At 41.3% G+C, this 19,665-nt stretch overlaps 1 protein-coding gene across 4 annotated transcripts in view; it reads left to right on the forward strand.

Annotated features, from left to right (window-relative positions):
• Positions 1–18,354, forward strand: part of DGKG (diacylglycerol kinase gamma) — a 220,282-nt gene extending 201,928 nt beyond the window's left edge. For 3 of the 4 annotated variants that reach the window (XM_010376604.2, XM_010376605.2, XM_010376606.2), the window contains 3 exons: positions 881–1,001; positions 4,244–4,304; positions 15,698–18,354. In XM_010376604.2, the coding sequence (XP_010374906.1) occupies positions 881–1,001; positions 4,244–4,304; positions 15,698–15,796 (281 nt within the window). In that variant the 3' untranslated portion in view covers positions 15,797–18,354. The remainder of the gene's footprint in view (positions 1–880; positions 1,002–4,243; positions 4,305–15,697) is intronic. The other variant, XM_010376607.2, reaches the window with a different exon arrangement.
• Positions 18,355–19,665: the final 1,311 nt, after the last annotated feature.

The raw sequence follows: 19,665 nt of genomic DNA on the forward strand, positions 1-19,665 counted from the left end.
TTTTTAAAAATCTGCCTTTTTATTTTGCTTCTGTTTTAAGTAAATGAAAGTTGTGCTGGAAAAGTGAGTTTTGAGCCCAGCATCAAACATTAATGCTGCTATTGCTTTCACAAGAAACTGGGGAGCCACCATCCAAGCCTCAGCAATGCTGAAGAAAAGGACCTCATCTAAGTTCTGAATGAGAAGCAAATCCCACTGTGGGAGACCATTGGTCCTGAGTGACTCTGAGCCTGAGCCTCCTACTTCCTGCCCCTCCTTTTCTACTGTGGGCTCACAGACTCTGATGTTGGTGAAATGTTCTTTTCCTTGGCTTAGATTAGGCACCTGGTGTCCTGAAAGAGGTCACTGGTTTTCCTGAGGATATCCAAGGAGGTTGGCTCACCAGTGACTTACCACAGGCCAAATTTGAGGTTAATTAACCATCAGTCGTTGTCAGTGGGGCCAAATGTTATTCAGACATTCAGAGAAAAGAGACTTGGTCCAGCTTTGGGTAATGGCCCTCATCAACATTCCTTCCTATCCTAGTTCCAAACCAATATATCTTTAGCTGCACTGGGAGGTTGAAAATGATCAGAAATAGCTGGTTTGTCATTTATGTCACTCTACATTTGAAGAGGCTTCTTGATATGGTAACCTATTTATTGGATATATATGATATCTGAATCAAAATCTTTTTTCACTAAAACTGACCATCTCCTCATGAAAAGGTACATTTATTGATCTTGGGGAAACACCCTATTCAGAGTGAGTATGAAAAAGGTGTTTGGTGGGAGATGAAGGGATACAGACATTGGCCATCTGGGGACCAGACTTTCTGGCCAGAACTTGTCTGAGGAACAGAGAGATGTATATGCACTACTTTTGCTGTCTCGCTTTGCAGACCTCAGTGACCAACTCCTTGAAGTGGTGGGGCTAGAAGGAGCCATGGAGATGGGGCAGATCTACACCGGCCTGAAGAGTGCAGGCAGGAGGCTGGCCCAGTGCTCCTCTGTCACCATCAGGTATGCCTCTTTGTCACCAAACAGCCTCTGCGTCTCCCCATCTCCCTACACATTCATGCAGACAACTAAGAAGCCATCTTTGGATTTTAGGGCAGGGAGAGTGCAGCACAAAAGCTTGATGATGTTTGTAAAGAACATCTTTGTAGACCATTTCCCAAACAGGATGTAATGCACCCATCTAAAACATCAACTGGAGGACCCGCCACAACCAGTTTGCTGTTCTATTAAACTGGCCTGGTGAAGTTCTCTAAACAGGAGTATAAGATTAAATGGTCCAGAGACCAAAGGTCCAACTCCTTGGCATTTTTATATTTGCAAATTAAAATGTTAGATAGATAGCAGAGGGATGCCAGAGGACACACTCTGATGAAAAAACAATGTCTCTGCTCTGCTCTGCTCTTTCTCAGACAGTGACCTGAGAAATGCTATTTCCTATATGTCTTTGTATGCTAAGCCATCAACATCAGCAAAACTGGCACAATTGACAGAGAGGATGACAACTCTAGGATATGGACCACACAGGTTAGCCACTGCAGGCTCCTGGAAGAGATGACGTCTAATCAAGAGGATCCTCTGATTTCAGTTGCCTCTGATTAATCAATGAAGCTCATCACACTTTGTCTGAGATTCTTCTCCCACCTGATTATGTCAGAAGTCTTTATTCCTTTCCTTTTTCACTGAATTACTATGGACCAAATCTATTAACACGCCTTGGGGATTGCCTAGAGGAGTCCACAGGATGCTGGGTTTCCCAAAGGTGTTTGACCACAGAATTCTTTTCTCCCATAGGCAAGTATTATCAGAGCACATTGGAAGAAACTCTGCCCTTGGCACTACATTGCATTCCTCAGAAAGGTCCCCACAGCGGATTCCCTGACTTCTCTTAGCTGAAGGTCTGCTCCATTGACCCCTTTTCTTCATTTCCTCTTTTTGTTTTCTGTCTTTTCTATTCTCCAAAGCTTTGCTCTCCTTTCTTTCTGAGCTGTTGTCATGATGCGGTCCCTGTTTTCCAGATTAATTCTTGAGTCCTGTCCATTCTCCAGGACTCTAATACTGAGTAGGTCCAGTCTGTTAACACATCTAAGCCATAACTTACGAAAACCACAGAGAACAGAACGTCCTGATCCTTGAGGAATCCAAAAGCCATGTATAAGGAGGAGGACTTTTTCTTCACATTCAGTAGCTCTATTTCCAGATAGAAACAGAGGGGGTGAGCCAGGAGCCCCATCCTCCTGGCCATTTCCTGAATACCATCCCCAGTCTCAAGAACCAAAATGCCACTCTTTACTCTTGTTTTTGTTAGTAGATTTATTGTTTTTATTATTAAATACCCTCAGGGTGAATCAGAGAATCATCACATCAGAAGACAGCTTTTCCCTCCCATTTTATAATTTCAAGAACAGAACAGTTGCCAAACCCAGGTGAGGGCTTCTATGTCAATGGGTGATAACTGTTCCCTGCTTACCCAGACCAGAGGCCTCCAAAAGAGCCTGCCTTTTCTTCCAAAGGCAATGTAGTATGAATTCATAACTCTTCTGCAGAGGGACGTCAGAAAACTTCATCTCTCTCCTTTTAAAATCTATGGCAGGGTGTGGTGGCTCAAATCTTTAATCCCAACACTTTGGGAAGCTGAGGAAGGAAGATTGCTTGAGGCCAAGAATTCAAGACCAGTGGGGGCAACATAGCAAGACCCCCTTCTACAAAATATTTTAAAATTAACCAGGTGTGGTGATGTGCACCTGTAGTCCTAGCTATTCAGGAGGTTGAGGTAGGAGGATTGCTTGAGCCCAGGAGGTCAAGGCTGCAGTGAGCTATGATCACATGACTGTACTCCAGCCTGGGAAACAGAGTGAGACCCTGTCTCTTTTTTAAAAATCCATATGCCAAGGCCAGAAAAGCCTTGTCTCAAGCAAGAAGGCAACACTTTTACCTCTCCTCTGGGGAGAGTATTCCTGAATGACCTTCTTTCCCAGGTAAGCCAGGCCCACAATCCATGCAACCCTAGAGTGTACTTGTTCAGGAGATTTTTTTAAAGGATTGAGGTTGGGCCGGGTACGGTGGCTCACGCCTATAATCCCAGCACTTTGGGAGGACAAGGTGGGGCAGATCACGAGGTCAGGAAATCGAGACCATCCTGCCGAACACAGTGAAACCCCGTCTCTACTAAAAATACAAAAAAATTAGCTGGGCATGGTGGCGGGCACCTGTAGTCCCAGCTACTTGGGAGGCTGAGGCAGGAGAATGGCATGAACCCAGGAGGCAGGGCTTGCAGTGAAGCCAAGATGGCACCACTGCACTCCAGCCTGGGCGGCAGAGCGAGACTCCATCTCAAAAACAAAACAAAACAAAAAACAGGATTGAGGTTAGAATCGATTGCAAGGCAAGACATACTCAGACCTGAGCTGTATGTTGTATAAATTGGAGACATTACCTCATTGACATGATGCAACCTCTCACTCAACATAGAGACCAGGCCAGTTCCCCTTTCAGAGTGGAGTTTTTGGCATGCACTCCGGGCCTCCTAGCTGATTGTTTGAGGAGCATCTGCTCAGTGGCGGTGCTGCCATGCTCACTGGCCACTGTGTCCCAGACTTCTGTGGATTTCACTGCTCATCCACAGCAGTATTTCTCAAACTGGGGTCTGAGGACCAAGGCAGTAGAATCCCCTGTAGTGCTTATTAAAACACAGACCCAGCCTAGCACAGTAGCTCACGCCTGTAATCCCAGCATTTTTGGGAGGCTGAGGCAGGCAGATCACCTGAGGTCGAGACCAGCTTGACCAACATGGAGAAACCCCATCTCTACTAAAAATACAAAAAATTAGCTGGGTGTGGTGGTGCATGCCTGTAATCCCAGCTACTTGGGAGGCTGAGGCAGGAGAATCGCTTGAACCCGGGAGGCGGAGGTTGCAGTGAGCCGAGATCGCGCCATTGCGCTCCAGCCTGGGCTACAAGAGCAGAACTCCGCCTCAAAAAAAAAAAAAAACAACAACAACAAAACACACACACACACACACACACACACAGAAACACAGATCACTGGGCCTGGCCCCAGACCTGCCAAGTTAGACTCCCTGAGGTGGTCTCAGAAATCTATTTTTAACAAGTTCTCCAACAGAGTCTTAGAGAACCACTCTTAGGTGGGCAGATAAGGTTTTCCTACTTCCGTTTTCCTGGTGGGAACAACCTTGATTCTCTCACTTGAAAAACCTCACTGTGTTCTCTTGGTGTTCTGGGTTCCAGGACAAACAAGCTGCTGCCAATGCAAGTGGATGGAGAACCCTGGATGCAGCCATGTTGCACGGTGAGTCTTGCCAATCTTTGAGACGGGGATGAGCAGCCTTATTTTTGAGCCCTTTTAGGCACTGACTTAATATGAAATCACTGAATCTCAGAGTTGCAGGGATCGTGGAAGACTATCTAGTGCAACCCCTCTTCCACTTTGTTTATCCACCCACTCATTTACCTGCCAGCTCTTATCGAACACCTGCTATATGCCAGACACTGTGAGGCACTGGCCACAAAACTGAATGAGACATAGAACTGACTTCAAGGAGTTCACAGTTCTAGTCAGTGAATTCTGAGACTTCATCTACTGTATCCTGGACAGCCTCAGCTTGAATCATGTCAATGGCAAGGAATTTATTACCTCAAGAGGAAGACTGTTCTGCTGATGAACAAGTCAAATTGCTTCCTTATGTGGAAGCCAAATCTACACACTTACCTTACCTAGAAGTTGGTAGGGTAGCTCCTCTGACTGCTGGAGCTCCCGGGAGAAAATTCCTCGCAGAGCACAGACATGCCTCCCAACCAGTGCACCCACAGCCCTGATAACCTACTTGAAAATTCCACTGAATGAGTCACCACACGGGTTATCTATTTTGTTTATGGCACTATCACCCAGAACATAGAACAGTGCCTGGTTTGTAACAGTTGCACAATAATATATGTCAAATGATGAATAAAAGACTGAACAAATGAACTAACAAAAATAGAGTATCTCCATTCCCAGACTTACTGTATTCGTTAGCTCTCCTTTTAACACCAGTACAGGAGCCATGCATCCTTCCTTCTTAGAGTTTGTCCTCAGTTAAAAATGCAGCTAGAATCTCTGTGGTGAAGAGCAATCATTGTCCTGGCTTTCAGGGCCTCTGCTGGGATACTACATGTGTAATACCCTCAATAAGATTGCAGCTATGCAAATTTCAAAAGATAAAGTGGAGTTTCTAAGCTTCCTCACTCTAGTGAAGTATTCAGATACTTTGATCACCTGCTATTTTGAGCCCTTTAGAACATCAAGTTGTCTTCTACTAGAGAGAGGGTTTCCTGAACCTGCTAAGAAAAGGTAGCATCTTCTATAAAGTTTATCAAAAACAGAAATTTCTCTGCAAAAATCTTACCTCAATCTTATGAAGACTAAGAAAAAAATGAAAACACACTATATCAAATAATGGCTTTCCACCCTGCTGGAGTTAGGATGGATGGAGGGAGTTTCTACTGTTTATCATTTGATGGAACTGAACTGAGAAGAATCTATCCAAGCTCCTCCTATCTCCGACCCCCCTACGAAAAAAGGGTGGAAGAAATCAAACGCTCTCCTACCTGGTTCAGTCCCAGCTGAAAACTGGATTGCTATTCCTATAAATTCAAGCACTGGATTTTGAAGTAGCTAAATACTTCTCCCTATGCCCACACCCACCCTTCCTCCATACCAGCCTTTAGAGATTACAACTCACTGTGAAAAAATTTGTGAACCAATGATTTCATAGTTTGAGGTCCAGAAATCCATATGTAAAGGTATATTCATCTGCTTTGACTGCCATAATAGAATACCACAGACTGACAGCTTAAACAACAGAAATTTATTTTCTCACAGTTCTGGAGGCTGACAACACAAGACCAAGGTGCCAGAAGGGCTGGTTTCTGGGGAAGCCTCTCTTCCTGACTTCCAATGGCCGCCTTCTTGTTATATCCTCACATGGCTTTTCCTCTGTGTTTGCACACTCCTTTCTCTTCTTAAAGGAACACCAGTTCTAAGGGATTAGGGCCCCACCCTTGTGACCTCATTTAACTTAATTACCTCCTTAAAGGCCCTATATACAGATATAGTCACATTGGGGGTTAGGGATTCAACATATGAATATGGGGGGACACAATTTAGTCCATAACAGAAGGTAACAGAAAATCATTCTTAAACTTGCAAGGGTTAAAACTCATGTACCCCTTGTTGAAACATCTTCTTGAAGGTATACACCAACTAAGAAGTGATTCAAAATTAAAGCCTTAAGAATGGACTATCACAGCCCAAAAGAACTTTTAGTAAAAATGGAAACCACTGAAATTAGAATGAAGTTTCCAAAAACCTGCTAAATATGGTTATGCAACTAAATGCAAATGGCAAAAATCATTCTTTGAAACTGAAGACATATCATGTAAACATTAATAACCTGTATCCCAAATCTAAGATTATATTAACAAAGGCCAAAAACGCAGGAGACACTGCTGAAGGAATAGTAAAGATACGTGAAGTTTCTCATTGTCTCTCTTCACTTTGATGATAAAACATATAAATCAGAAGGTAATTTTAATAGGTAGACAATCACTAGTGAAACTAAAAATAGGGTGCACACCTTTCAAATCTGGAAGAATTCAAAATATATAAACTCTATTAATGTAGCATAGGATAGAAAGCAAAAAATAAGCCAACATTTAAAAATTTTTTGAATCAAGTCGAATGATGTTAAGACTATACACACACACACACACATATATACACATATATATATACACACATATATTACACATATATAAAAGAAAAACAAATGAGTTAAAGTTCCCTATTAAAAGACCAATACTCTCATATTGAGTTAAAAATGAAAATCCAAATATATGTTTCAAAAGATACATCTAAAACGAAAGGTTATACATATGTATATATAATATATATCTTCTTTTATCTTTTATCAGGTACAGAGAAATTAAAAGGAAGAAATAGTAATGTTAATTATGCTAATTTTAGACAAACTAACCTTCCCATGTACCTAAAGCATAAAGCAGAATAAGTAAATGCATTTTTTATTTGATAAAAAGTACACTCAAGTATGAGATATAGTGGTCATAAAATGTTAGATATTTAATAACAGAATAAAAATATATACTGTGAAAAAATAATATCAATATATATTCTGAGAAAAGGTTGGTACAGAAGAAGTTGACAGACAGATATTGAGAAGCTTTAAAATATTTGTTTCCATCTTTGAGGCTAAGTAGCCAAAAAAAAAAAAAAAAAAGGCTTGGATGAAATAACTCAATAACTCATAAAGAAATCAAATATCATATTTGTTCAAGCATTCATATTTACTAAAATAGATCAGAAACTAGTTTACAAGGCAAAAAGCACCATAAAACCCAGTTGCAGAAATTATAAAGGTAATTTTCTTTGACCACAAAGTAATAAAACTAGAAATTACTAATAGAAGATTAAGTGAATAAACAAAATTTAGTCACTTGGAGACTTAAAAATTCTCCTAAACAAGAGATTTATGAGGAGATCAAAGCCACTATGGTTGATTACTCAAAAAATTATAAAAATAAGAAGGCTCTAGTTTAAAAATTATAGAATATAGCCTAAACTATATTTGGAAGTAAATTCAAAGCCTCATAATCTTCCATCATATAAAAAAGAAATAAAATGTAATGAATAATACTAAAATTAGAAGAGCAACAATAAAACAATCTTAGGAGAAGCAGAAGGAAGAAAATAATAAAGATAAAAGTAGAAATTAAATAATTAAAAACAGGAAACTCTAGAACTATTTCTTAAAATATGTCAACTGTTTGAAAACCTAATTTTTAAAAGAGAAAGGAATCAAAGATATTAAAATGTAAAAAACATAAATGTAATATAAAAATATAAATATAACTGTTTCCATGGCTTTATTTGAATATAAAACAAGGCTGGGCGTGGTGGCTCACGCCTATAATCCCAGCACTTTGGGAGGCTGAGACACAAGGATTACTTGAGGTCAGGAGTTTGAGACCAGCCTGACCAACATGGCTAAACCCCATCTGTACCAAAAATACAAAAATTAGCCAGGCATGGTGGCCCATCCCTGTAATTCCAGCTACTTGGGAGGCTGAGGCAGGAGAATCCCTTGAACCCAGGAGGCGGAGGTTGCAGTGAGCCAAGATCACGCTACTGCACTCCAGCCTGGGTGATGGAGTGAGACTCTGTCTCAAAAAATAAATAAATATATATATATATGTATATATAACAAAATATATAATCATCTTGATTCTAATGAACTTGAACATCTTAAGAAGATGAATGAAAATCCTGGTAACCATTAATGAAATCAAATTATTTCGAAGAATTACATACTAAATGATCTTAAAACAGGTGGCCTTATTGGGGAGATCTTCCATACTACTAGGAAATACATACTTAGGTAAACTATTTCATAGTATAGACAACGATGGAAAGCTACTGAATCTATTTTGTGAAATGAAGACACGCAATAACCTAACAAAAATTACACTTAAAAATAGAAAACTATAGACCACTCCCAAATATAAATATGACATAAGAATTATAGTTAAAAGTATTGGTAGGTAGAATTGAACAATGTATTAAAAGAATCATTCACCCCTCTGAGCATATCAAAGGAACAAAAGAAAGTCTTCTAATAGTTTAAATAGAAAAATTACATGATAAAATAGATGACCCAAAAGTATTCAATTACATTCAACATTTCTGATTTTTAAAGATAAAAACTCTTGAAAACTAAGATCAGAAAGCTTCTCCCCCACTAATGAATACCTTTGTTAAATATATGTTAAACCATAACCAATATTTTACTTAATAGTAAAACACTAGAGGAATTCTCACTAAAATCATGAACCAGACATGTATTTTTAACATTGGAAATTTTAGCCAATGCAATATATACTTGAAGCAGAAAAGAAATATAATTATTTAGAAAAGAGTCAAAACTGTCATTATTTGTAGGTGGTAAGATTATGTACATTAAAAGCTAATAGAATAAACTGTAAACCTCAAAGGATAAATTACTTCAATAAAACTCCATAGAAAGATGGACAAGTATTAGTAGTTTTCCTACATACTGGCAATAATCAATTCAAATAATATAATTAAAAGCTTAAAATATCATTATATAAGCAACAAAAGACATAAAATACTAAACTGAACTGTGTAAAAGGAATGAAGATGACTATAAGATTTAACCAATAAAGAAAAAAAAAGGATTTAACACAGAACATCCTATGTTCCTGAACAGGGATCCCCAAATCCCAATGCAATTGTTTTTTTAACTCTACAAACAATGCAATTTCTAGGATGTTTTATAAAAGAATGCTGAGAAATAACTTCTCACAAGATATTAAAATAATTATAAAGCCACAATAATTTGAGTAACATGCTATTGGCATGATATTGGATAGATAAATCAATAGTACAGAAGCAAGCCTTGAGAAACCCTAGTATACATAAAAGCTAATGAAGGAAAGACAAACATTATAAGCTAATTAGATAGGAATGAACAGTGTAGTATACAATATCCAAGAAATTGCATTTCAGAAAATGTCATTATATAGAACCTCTCACCTCAAACTATATTCCAAAAACAAAACCAAAACAAAAAAAAACCCCTCCAATTCAATTACAGAATTAAATGTTCCTAGCTACCAGAAAAAAATAGATGATCATAATTACACTGTGGGTAGGGATTTTCTAAGGAAAAAGTGGCATATTTGACTATTAACCAATTTTAATTTCTACAAGTCAAAAAATCAATATGAAATTTTTAAAAGACTAAGGACAAGATGTTTGCAATCGCTATCCCAAAGATCAGGTTAATTCTCACAAGGTATAAAGAAATGAGCTATTAGAATCCAGTGGAAAAAAAATACTAACAATGCAATAGTGAACAGAGAATTCATGGAAGAAGTGCCATGAGCTAAAAATCTATGAAATAATATTTAATATCACAAGTTTTTTGAAAAGGAATAAAAGATTTTTGAATTAAAACAGCGAGAAAGCTATGCCATGTTTCACCTACCAATTAGCACAGCTTTTTTGTTTGTCTTAATATTCATTGTTGTCAAGGGTATGGGGAGACCAGTACACTCATACAGTGAGGCAAGAGTATCGACAGTTACAGCCATTCTGAAAAGCATGCAGACCCATGTATCAAGAATTGTTGTTATAAATATCAATATACATTGATCTAGTTCATTTACTTTCACTTTTAAAAATTGTTCATATACTTTTAGGAACTTATTCTAAGTAAAACACAGATTACCAGAAATACAGAAAGATTGATATATAAGAATGTCATGTCTATATTACTCGTCATTGCAAAAAGTTGGAAATTTCCTAAAAATTTCCTTAAGCCCAACACTTAGGGAAAGGTTTCAGCTGGGCACAGTGGCTCATGCCTGTAATCCCAGTACTTTGGGAGGCCGAGGCAGGTGGATCACAAGGTCAGGAGTTCAAAACCAGCCTGGCCAACATAGTGAAACCCCGTCTTTACTGAAAATACAAAAAATTAGCTGGGCGTGGTGGCGGGCACCTGTAATCCCAGCCACTCAGGAGGCTGAGGCGGGAGAATCACTTGAACCCTGGAGGCGGAGGTTGCTGTGAGCTGAGATCGTGCCACTGCACTCCAGCCTGGGCGATAGTGCAAGACTCCATCTCAAAACAAAAACAAAACAAAACAAAACAAAAACAAAAAACAAAACAGAAGCCCATATTTGTTTATATATGTATATACAAAAGTTATATATATTTATTAAGAAAACTTGTCTCATTATTGTAACATTGTAAGATGATCTTTCATGCTTCACCATCACAGTTAGGGGGCATAATTTGAGCCTCAAAATTCAGAATCTTCTCCCAGAATTAGATGATAGCAGAATCTCAAAGTCAAAGATGATCCTAGTTATCTAGTCTGGTGATTCTCAGACTTGAGTATGCATCTAAATAACCTACAGGGGTTCTGAAACACATATTGCTGGGCCACATCCCAGATTTTCTGGTTCAGTAAGTCTGGATGCCAGAGAGTTTTCATTTCTCACAAGTTCCAAGGTGATGCTGATGTTGCTGGCCTGTGAGCCACACTTTGAGAACCAACGATGTAGTTGAACTTCCCAACTCATCAATAAATCCACACTTCTTCCCCACCCTCTGCAAAATCTGATTGATTGTCCAGTTACATTCTTTTGTTTTTTTGGGTTTTTTTGTTTGTTTGTTTTTTGTTTTTTTGTTTTTTTGAGACAGAGTCTCGCTTTGTTGCCCAGGTTGGAGTGCCGTGGCACAATCTCGGCTCGCTACAACCTGTGCCTCCCAGGTTCAAGTGATTCTCCTGCCTTGGCCTCCCAAGTAGCTGGGATTCCAGGCACCCACTACCACACCTGGCTAATTTTTTTACTTTTTAGTAGAGACGGGATTTCACCATGTTGGCGAGGCTGGTCTTGAACTCCTGACCTCAGGTGATCTGCCTACCTTGGCCTCCCAAAGTGCCAGGATTACAGGTGTGAGCCACCACGCCTGGCCTTGTCCAGTTACATTCGAAGGCCTCTGATGGCAGGAAACACTGTCATGAAGCAGAGCATTCTAGGATCTTGGAGGGCCCAGAAACAGCTAAGACCTGAAAACCATGCAAACCTTCCCCCCTCCCTTAGGCTCGCTTTAAGCAGATTCCTGCTTAAAGCATAGTTTTCTTTAACTTTTAAAATATCACAGAGACTATTTGAGACCTTTCAGATTTGTGCCTTTCTATGCATCTCCAGTTAAAATTACAGCAGATCTCAGACACTTTTCTTTTTTGTTGTTTTGTTGTTGAGACAAGGTCTCACTTTGTCACCCAGGCTGAAGTGCAGTGGCGAGAACGTGGCTCACTGACGCCTCGACCTCCCAGGCTCAAGCAATCCTCTCACCTCAGCCTTCCAAGTAGCTAAGGGTGCCCCTTCATGTCTAGCTAATTTTTGTATTTTTTGTAGAGACGAAGTTTCACCATGTTCCTCAGGCTGGTCTTGAACTTCTGCGCTCAAGCGATCTGCCCACCTGGGCTTCTCAAAGTACTGGGATTACAGGTGTGAGCCACCGTGCCTGACCCCTCAGACACCTTTCAAATGGTTTGGGAAGGGTTCACACTTAAAGTTATTGTCCATTTTACTAGGCATTATCTGAATTACTCGCCCTGAGAAGTCCCTCAATCTCTTGCTTCTCTTGAAGTAATAAAAATGTGTTGGTTTGCAGAAAACAGCCCCCAAACAAAGTCAATCGCCAGCACTAGTGAAGTTCACATTTTTATTCTATTTTAAAGGGGAAATTACATGCTGCAATAGTTTTGTGAACTTTGAACTATCATGCAAGAGTCTAGTGTATCAATTCTCTCTGTGATTGAGCAGAAAACTATGCACTAAGCTGCTGATCTTAGCACTTGGCCAGGTGTTGTCAGTGTTGTGAATAGTTTTTAAGAAAATCATAGAGACTTTAGTTAATTGCCTGACTTACCCGATTACCAAAGAAGCTTGGGTGCTAACTACAGAAATGTGGGATGACCTCTTTCTATCAGGGATTGAAAAGGCAGGCTTAGCCACATCCAACTACCTCCTAAAATAGGATCATAACTATTTTACCTGCTAGCCCCTAATTTAAGGGTAAGGGACTGATGTCTCTTTGACTGGAAATGAGGATATGATTTCATACTTCTTTTGGTTCTATAGTAATAGAATCCACAAAGCTGACCATAATATTATATTATCCAGGAGCCTCAAACTCCTACCCTATCAAGACCTTTGTCAGAACTGCTGAAAAACATGCAGGAGAGATTTGAGTTTTACTTCCTTTTCTGTGCCCTGGAGGTACTAACTAGCGAATAAATAGCTCAGCTAAAGGGAGAAAAAAGAGAAGCAAGGGTCTTGTATCATCTTTTAAAAAAAAAGGCCAGGCACGGTGGCTCATGCCTATAATCCCAGCACTTTGGGAGGCTGACGTGGGCAGATCATGAGATCAGGAGTTCAAGACCATCCTGACCAATGTGATGAAACCCCGTCTCTACTAAAAAATACAAAAATTAGCCAGGCATGGTGGCGAGCGCCTGTAGTCCCAGCTACTCAGGAGGCTGAGTCAGGAGAATCGCTTGAACCTGGGAGGCAGAGGTTGCAATGAGCGGAGATTGCGCCACTGCACTCCAGCCTAGGCAATAGAGTAAGACTTTGTCTAAAAAAAAAAAAGGGGGGGGATGCTCTACCAGCTACCAACCTCTGCCTCAAACATAGCCATCTCCACTGCCAGCACGTTCGGCTTATCAGTCAGTACTTCCACAGTGTGTTGTACCCTGAACAGGCACTGCACTGGCTCAGAGAGTACCATGGTGAAGAAGCTGAAGTCCTTCCCCTCATGGGCATGGGAGATCAGGAGTGAGAGATGGCTGACCACCGGGGAACATGCCACAAAGAATGCTACACTGCATGCCACAGATAATTGCTGTCCAAGTCTCCAGTCTCCAGCCTATGCCTCACTTCTCTGCATTCTGGGATAAACATAATACCCACAATAAGATGCACAGCACAAAATGATGTTGATGCATTCTCAGTTTTCTCCTCTGGTGACTATCACAAAACAGTGACTCTCTCCCCTTTTAGGTCTCCAGGCTGGTAGAAGCCAACATAAGGGTCATTTTCAGCTTTTAGCACCAGTTTATGCTAATTGTCCACAGTGTCTTTTGGTCCCATCCTTCCCTTCCATTTCCTGGAGCCCTTTATTTTTATTTTTATTTTTTGAGATGGAGTCTCTCTCTGTCGCCCAGGCTGGAGTGCAGTGGCGCGATCTTGGCTCACTGCAACCTCGGCCTCCCGGGTTCAAGTGATTCTCCTGCCTCAGCCTCCCAAGTAGCTGGGATTACAGGTGCCTGCCACCACCTCCAACTAATTTCTGTATTTTTAGTAGAGACGGGGTTTCACCATGTTGGCCAGGCTGGTCTCAAACTCCTGGCCTCAAGTGATCCACCCATCTCAGCCTCCCAAAGGGCCGCGATTACAGTTCCTGGAGCCCTTTCAATGTCAACCTGGCTTACAGTAGTACCCTCTTAGCCAGGCACTCACTACCCCAGCTCACCTTGACAACAGCTGTTAAATAATTTCCCTCAAACTCTTTTTTTTTGTCATGTTATTCTCCAGTGTAGAATGCCATCTCTCATGCTTCCTCATTTCTTCATGTGAACCCAGTCTTTCTGCCTCCCTTTAAAACCCCACACCAGCTGCCCTACCTGTGTCCATGACCACATTTCTCATAGTTTGCCCTGAACTCAACCTGCTCATCTGTGACTTCTCTACCCACGCCCTTTTCACCAACACATTTCCTTTCCTTCCTTCAAATTTTAAAATTATTTCCTCCTTGTTCCCATCATACTTTTCTCATTCCATGCCCACCTTGTTTTGGACGCCACTTGGTTTAGCCGAGATTAATTTAAACTCGTTGATGGTCTCTGTGTTCAAGAGTTCTTCTGTTGTTCCCTGTGGTCACACTGTCATTTCCTACAATGCGGTAAAAACCACAAGAATGAGTTCATAGGTTCTGTTTCTTTGGACCTCCATCTTTCTCTTTCTCTTTCTCTGTAAGACAAGGATTTCACTAACTTACTTTCCATTTTACAGTTTACAGTGGGCTTTCATTGACAATCTATTATCTGATCTTTGTGAGGAAAATAAGACAAATGTTATCCCCCTCATTTATAGTTCAGTAAGCACTGGCGCTGAAGATTCAATGATTCGTCTGAATTTTCACAGCAAAGAAGTGGAAGTGTGTGGACTCAAACCCAGGTCTTTGAATTCTAAGTGCTTCCTGTTTCCACATCATCATCCTACTCTGAGCATTATCATACTTAATGAATATTGTGGATGGACTGATAATGTAGATTATTAAGGTTGCAAGGCCACACTCAAGTAGGAATTAACTATTTCAAAGTCATGACCTGAGGATAAGGTTGGGAAGAAAGGCAAAAATGAGAATACATTGGTGTCTTTCACTTCCAATTGACTCAAAGTTTACAGGAGAAAACACTTATAAACCCTAAAATTTAAAGAAAAAAAAGTTTTAAAAAGAATTTAGGCTCTTCCCTAGAAGGCCAAGAAAAGAGGAAATACCTAAGGCACTCACTTGGGAACTCTCCACATAACGTTGCTTAGTCAGAGGTCAGACCAAAGTCTCTGTCACTTGATTGACATCTCAGCACTGCCTTGGCAGGAATGACCAGGAACAATGGAGGCTGGGAATCTGAAAAACTGGGCTCTAATTGTTCTGCTGCTCTGTTTGTGAACTTAGGCTAGTCTAATGGGCTCCTGCAGAGGGGTTGATTGAGTCCCTGAGGTCTCCTCTGGCTGTGACATTCTGAGAGTCTGTGAATACAAGGACACAAGACAGGTGTGAGCTGATCACCACGTGGGAAGGTCACACCTGTCTCTCCAGTGCTTCCGCCCCTCACTCCCAGCCGTGCCAAACTCCAGGCCCAGTCAGGGTCAAGTTGCCAATTTTGAAGCCGTTCAAGGACAGTTGTCCTTCTGCATGGGGCTCCTTCCAGCCTGAAGCTGGCCTTTCCTTTCTCTGTGGCTCACTCTCCCTTAGGCTACTGAGATTTGCATGCCACTAATTCATTTCTGCCTCTTTGCTTTTAGATTAAAATTACTCACAAGAACCAAGCGCCCATGATGATGGGGCCTCCCCAGAAGAGCAGCTTCTTCTCGTTGAGGAGGAAGAGCCGTTCAAAAGACTAAACAGTGTGCCAAACACCAGCTAAACCAAGAGAGAAAACAAGAAACTATAATGCACACTCACACACACATTTATGTGCACACTCACACATGCACACACACGCACACTTACACACTCTTCTCTAACCAGCAGAAGCAAAGCCACCCTTCGGGAAGAAAACGTCACCTTGCCATAGATTCTATTTCAACAGTGGGTACACCCGTAACAGAGCCAGTGCCAACAAAACATTTTGAATGGACTTAGGGCCCATGAGGGTGTGGCTGGCTCATGCAGCAACCTCCACATTCCCACAGGCCTCGAGTAGAATTTTTTGAGACTGAAGAGAAATCCCCCTTTCTTTCTACCAGCCCTGCAGGTTCCTCATGGATGCTTGTGAGGGGCAGGCTGCAGGTTTCCTGCCTATGGTGAGATCGGATGTGGCCAAGGGAAAGAGCTCTGGTTCCAAAGAATTTGCACAAAGGTCCCTCTGTACAGAGACAAAACGGCCTCCAGCTCTCACAGCATAATCCTTGGCAGGGCTCAGCAGGCGCACGTTGGTTTCTTGGTCGTCCTTTGAGTGACAACTTCTCCCTCAACCTGCTGAGGAGGCAGAAAGGCCATGGAAAGCTGTATTTCCATTCTTGGGTTTCTGCACCATCAGTGGGCACTTGTTATTTTCCCGGAGCCTTCTCCTGGTGGCTGTATGTTTGTTTAGAGGCGGCTCCAAGAGCTCCCAGAGCTGCCTGCACAGCACACCTTAGATGTGGTATTTATTTTCTTAGTTCTGTGAACACCTGGGAGGGAAAGCAGAGAAACTGGGATTTATTTTTCAAATTGGTGTCATAATATTGTGTAAAAAGGGAAGAAAAAAAAAAAAAACCACCCCCAGCTTCTTTCTTTTTCAAGCCAAAGCGTGTTTCCTGTTTGAGTTCCAAGCCCTGGTGGCAGACTATTCCTGAAGGCAGAAAAGATGGGAAGGAAGGAACTTTGCTAGGGAAACTGGGAGATGGTTACCTCCTGCTTCTTTGCACTCACCACTCCCAGAGTATGACCTGAAGGACCTTCTGATGGTCTTACGTGTGTGTGTATATATATGTTTAGCCTATATATTTATATATATATATAAATATTTATTTACTGACGGACTTTTCCTGATTGAAAAAATAACAGAGGTAGTATGAGACAGAAAGTGGTAAGGAAAAAGAAAGTTCTTATTCCCCCACTCCACTGTTTCATTATCAGGACGCATCTCCCTGCGATGATCACAAGGGTTAAGGGGAATGAAAGTAGCTCCCTATTATGAATGAAGAGACTGAGAACTCCTATTCTGGATCCTCAAAACAAGCATGAAAGACTTGCTGGGCTGGATTTACTCTCCCATTTTTCAGATAAGAAAATTGAGTCTCAGAAAAGTTCAGAGACTTTTCCATGGTGTCTTGGCTAATGCAGCTTGAGAGTAGGTGCCGTTACAAAGATATTTAATGGAGAAAAGAACCCATGCATCTCAGAGTAGGGTCGTTTCCGGTCACTGAAAAGTGATTCCACTTGGATCCAGGTTGCCAGGGAGGAACAAACGTACAGCACATGCGTGGACGGGATATGCCCACACAAGAAAACGAGTGCCTCATGCTGCTTCCCAGAGGTTCTCTCTGGCCTGAATGGAAAAGAAGTTGGTCTGAGGTCAAAGGTACTAAAGAGATCATCAGATTGAACTCTCCAAATGTCACCTTATCGTGGTCATCATAGTCTCTTAGTTTGGAAACAACCTTGGCTGCGGGGATGACCTCAGTGGAGAGTCGCAAGGAGGACTGAGGCATCTTCTGCAAGATACTGCCAGCCAGGACAGAGGGGTCTCAGCAGAGCTCAGTGCGCTTCATTCAGCAAGTGCCAGCATTACCATCCTTTCCCAAAGGCAAGGCCACTCAGAGCTTCACTGGGCCTTCATCCCTCTCTGAGATTTCTCAGTGGAAACTTGGACCCGTTTGATATCACTCCGCTGAGCTGCCTCTAATCTCCTTGCATTGGACAGGAGCTTTGGACAAGGAAGGGAATATTAAGATTGTGTGTAGAAATGGCACTTAACTGTGAAGGACCATCTAGGAGCAAGATCTAAGACCATTCTGCTCAACCTAATAGTGCAGAATGCTGACTAAGGGGAAAACCAGGCCACCTGAAGTATACCTTTAATGATGGTATTCTTGGTGATGGGACCAACAAGCTCCAGAATTACTACAGGTACTATCTTGGAAGACACTTGATTCTGAAACTGAAGCAGGTTCAGGTTTGGGGTCACTGATTCTAAGACATTTACAGAAGTTCATGCATGTGTTTCAGCCAAGTTCCCCCAAGATTGAGGCTATTGAGACATGGCACTATCAACAGGTGAAATTGATTCTCAGAGACTCACAAGTCTCATGAAGAGGCTGTGCAGAAAATGGCCCTTACCTGCTGTACCCTAGTGCACAGGACTTGCAATATTGCTTGAGAGACATATCCCAAGTCCTTCTCAGAGGCATGGAGTATAACAACTTCAGTGGAATTGCACTTCCAATTTGGTAACCTTAGTAAATCTTGTGTTGTTTAATCATGACTTGCAAATCATCCTTTAAACACTATGACTGTGGTTTCTTATTGTGGAGTCCCTCATCATAGTGACCCTCATAGCAACCTCTGAGGTTAGCCAAGAAGGTATTATTATCTCAATCTCAATGAGAAGAACAAGGCTTAAAGAGGTTTAGTGACTTCTCAAAGCCACATGGTTAGTCAGGGGAGAACCTAGTCCCTTATTTCTTATTCTGATTCTGGCCATGCTACAGACATGTTCTCACCTGCCCCCCATGCTTTTACCCCAATAGCAATAAAAACTGTAAAGCAGGAACTCTTTAGTACATTGTGTTGTCCCTAAACTGATGAGCTAGGAATTGTGTTCCATTATGGCTTAGTCTTTTTGGAGTTTCCCCAGTGTGTTGAGAGTGGAGATAGACCTAGTAGGATGATTATATTCAGGTCAGAGACCAGCTCCTCTCAAGAGACTTCTTTCCACAGATGGAAAAGATACGTTAAAATTGCCAAATAAATTAGGAAATACTTGGCAGAACCTGGAAGAGCCTCCAGACTGGCGTTACATAACATGCATATACATTATACATATGCACATTATATAAGGTGACATAGTACTTAATGTGCTGTATATATTATGTAAATTACATATTTGTGAGTAATCATGATAAATATAGAGACCCACTAATCACTTTTTTACACATACTCAGTGACAGATTAGGAAGTTACTTTGCCAGAGAGTCTTAAAACTTACTCTCTTCTGCTGCTTTGGTTCCAACTCCTGCCAAAAATAATTGCATCAACTTTTCCCATCTCTAGCCCCCTCTTCTCTTGGCCAAAACTCTCAGTTACCTCCTGTCCCAGCTAGTCTGTGCCTTCCATGCAACACTACACAATTGGGATCCATAAAAATAGAATCACGGGGATGGGAAGGATCTAGATGCTCAGATCCCCTATATGTCAGGCCTACACCTCGGCACTCCCAGGCAGGTGCATGCCTAATTCTAGTATTAAAAGATAGGGAGTTGGGGGAAGGAGGAAGAGTCTACCAACCTTCCAAGGAAGGAAACTTCACAGTCTTCCTTGGCCACCAGCTCCAGGATCTAACAGTAATCAATCAAGAAATTATTTCAAATGTTCAGTCTGAGTCCCCACAGCATATCTGAAACCATAACTTCCTAAGATGTGTCTCCCAAAACACTAGTATCCATCAAATGTTCCATGAAAAAAAAGAGTTCTGTGGTCAAGTGCTAAATCTTTTCTGGGAAGTACATAGAGAGTCTCTGAGAACTCCTAGTAAAGAACCATAGAGTCCTTTATTTGTCAACATCTA

Source organism: Rhinopithecus roxellana, chromosome 1 (assembly GCF_007565055.1).
Source record: "Rhinopithecus roxellana isolate Shanxi Qingling chromosome 1, ASM756505v1, whole genome shotgun sequence".
NCBI classification, from domain to species: Eukaryota; Metazoa; Chordata; class Mammalia; order Primates; family Cercopithecidae; genus Rhinopithecus; species Rhinopithecus roxellana.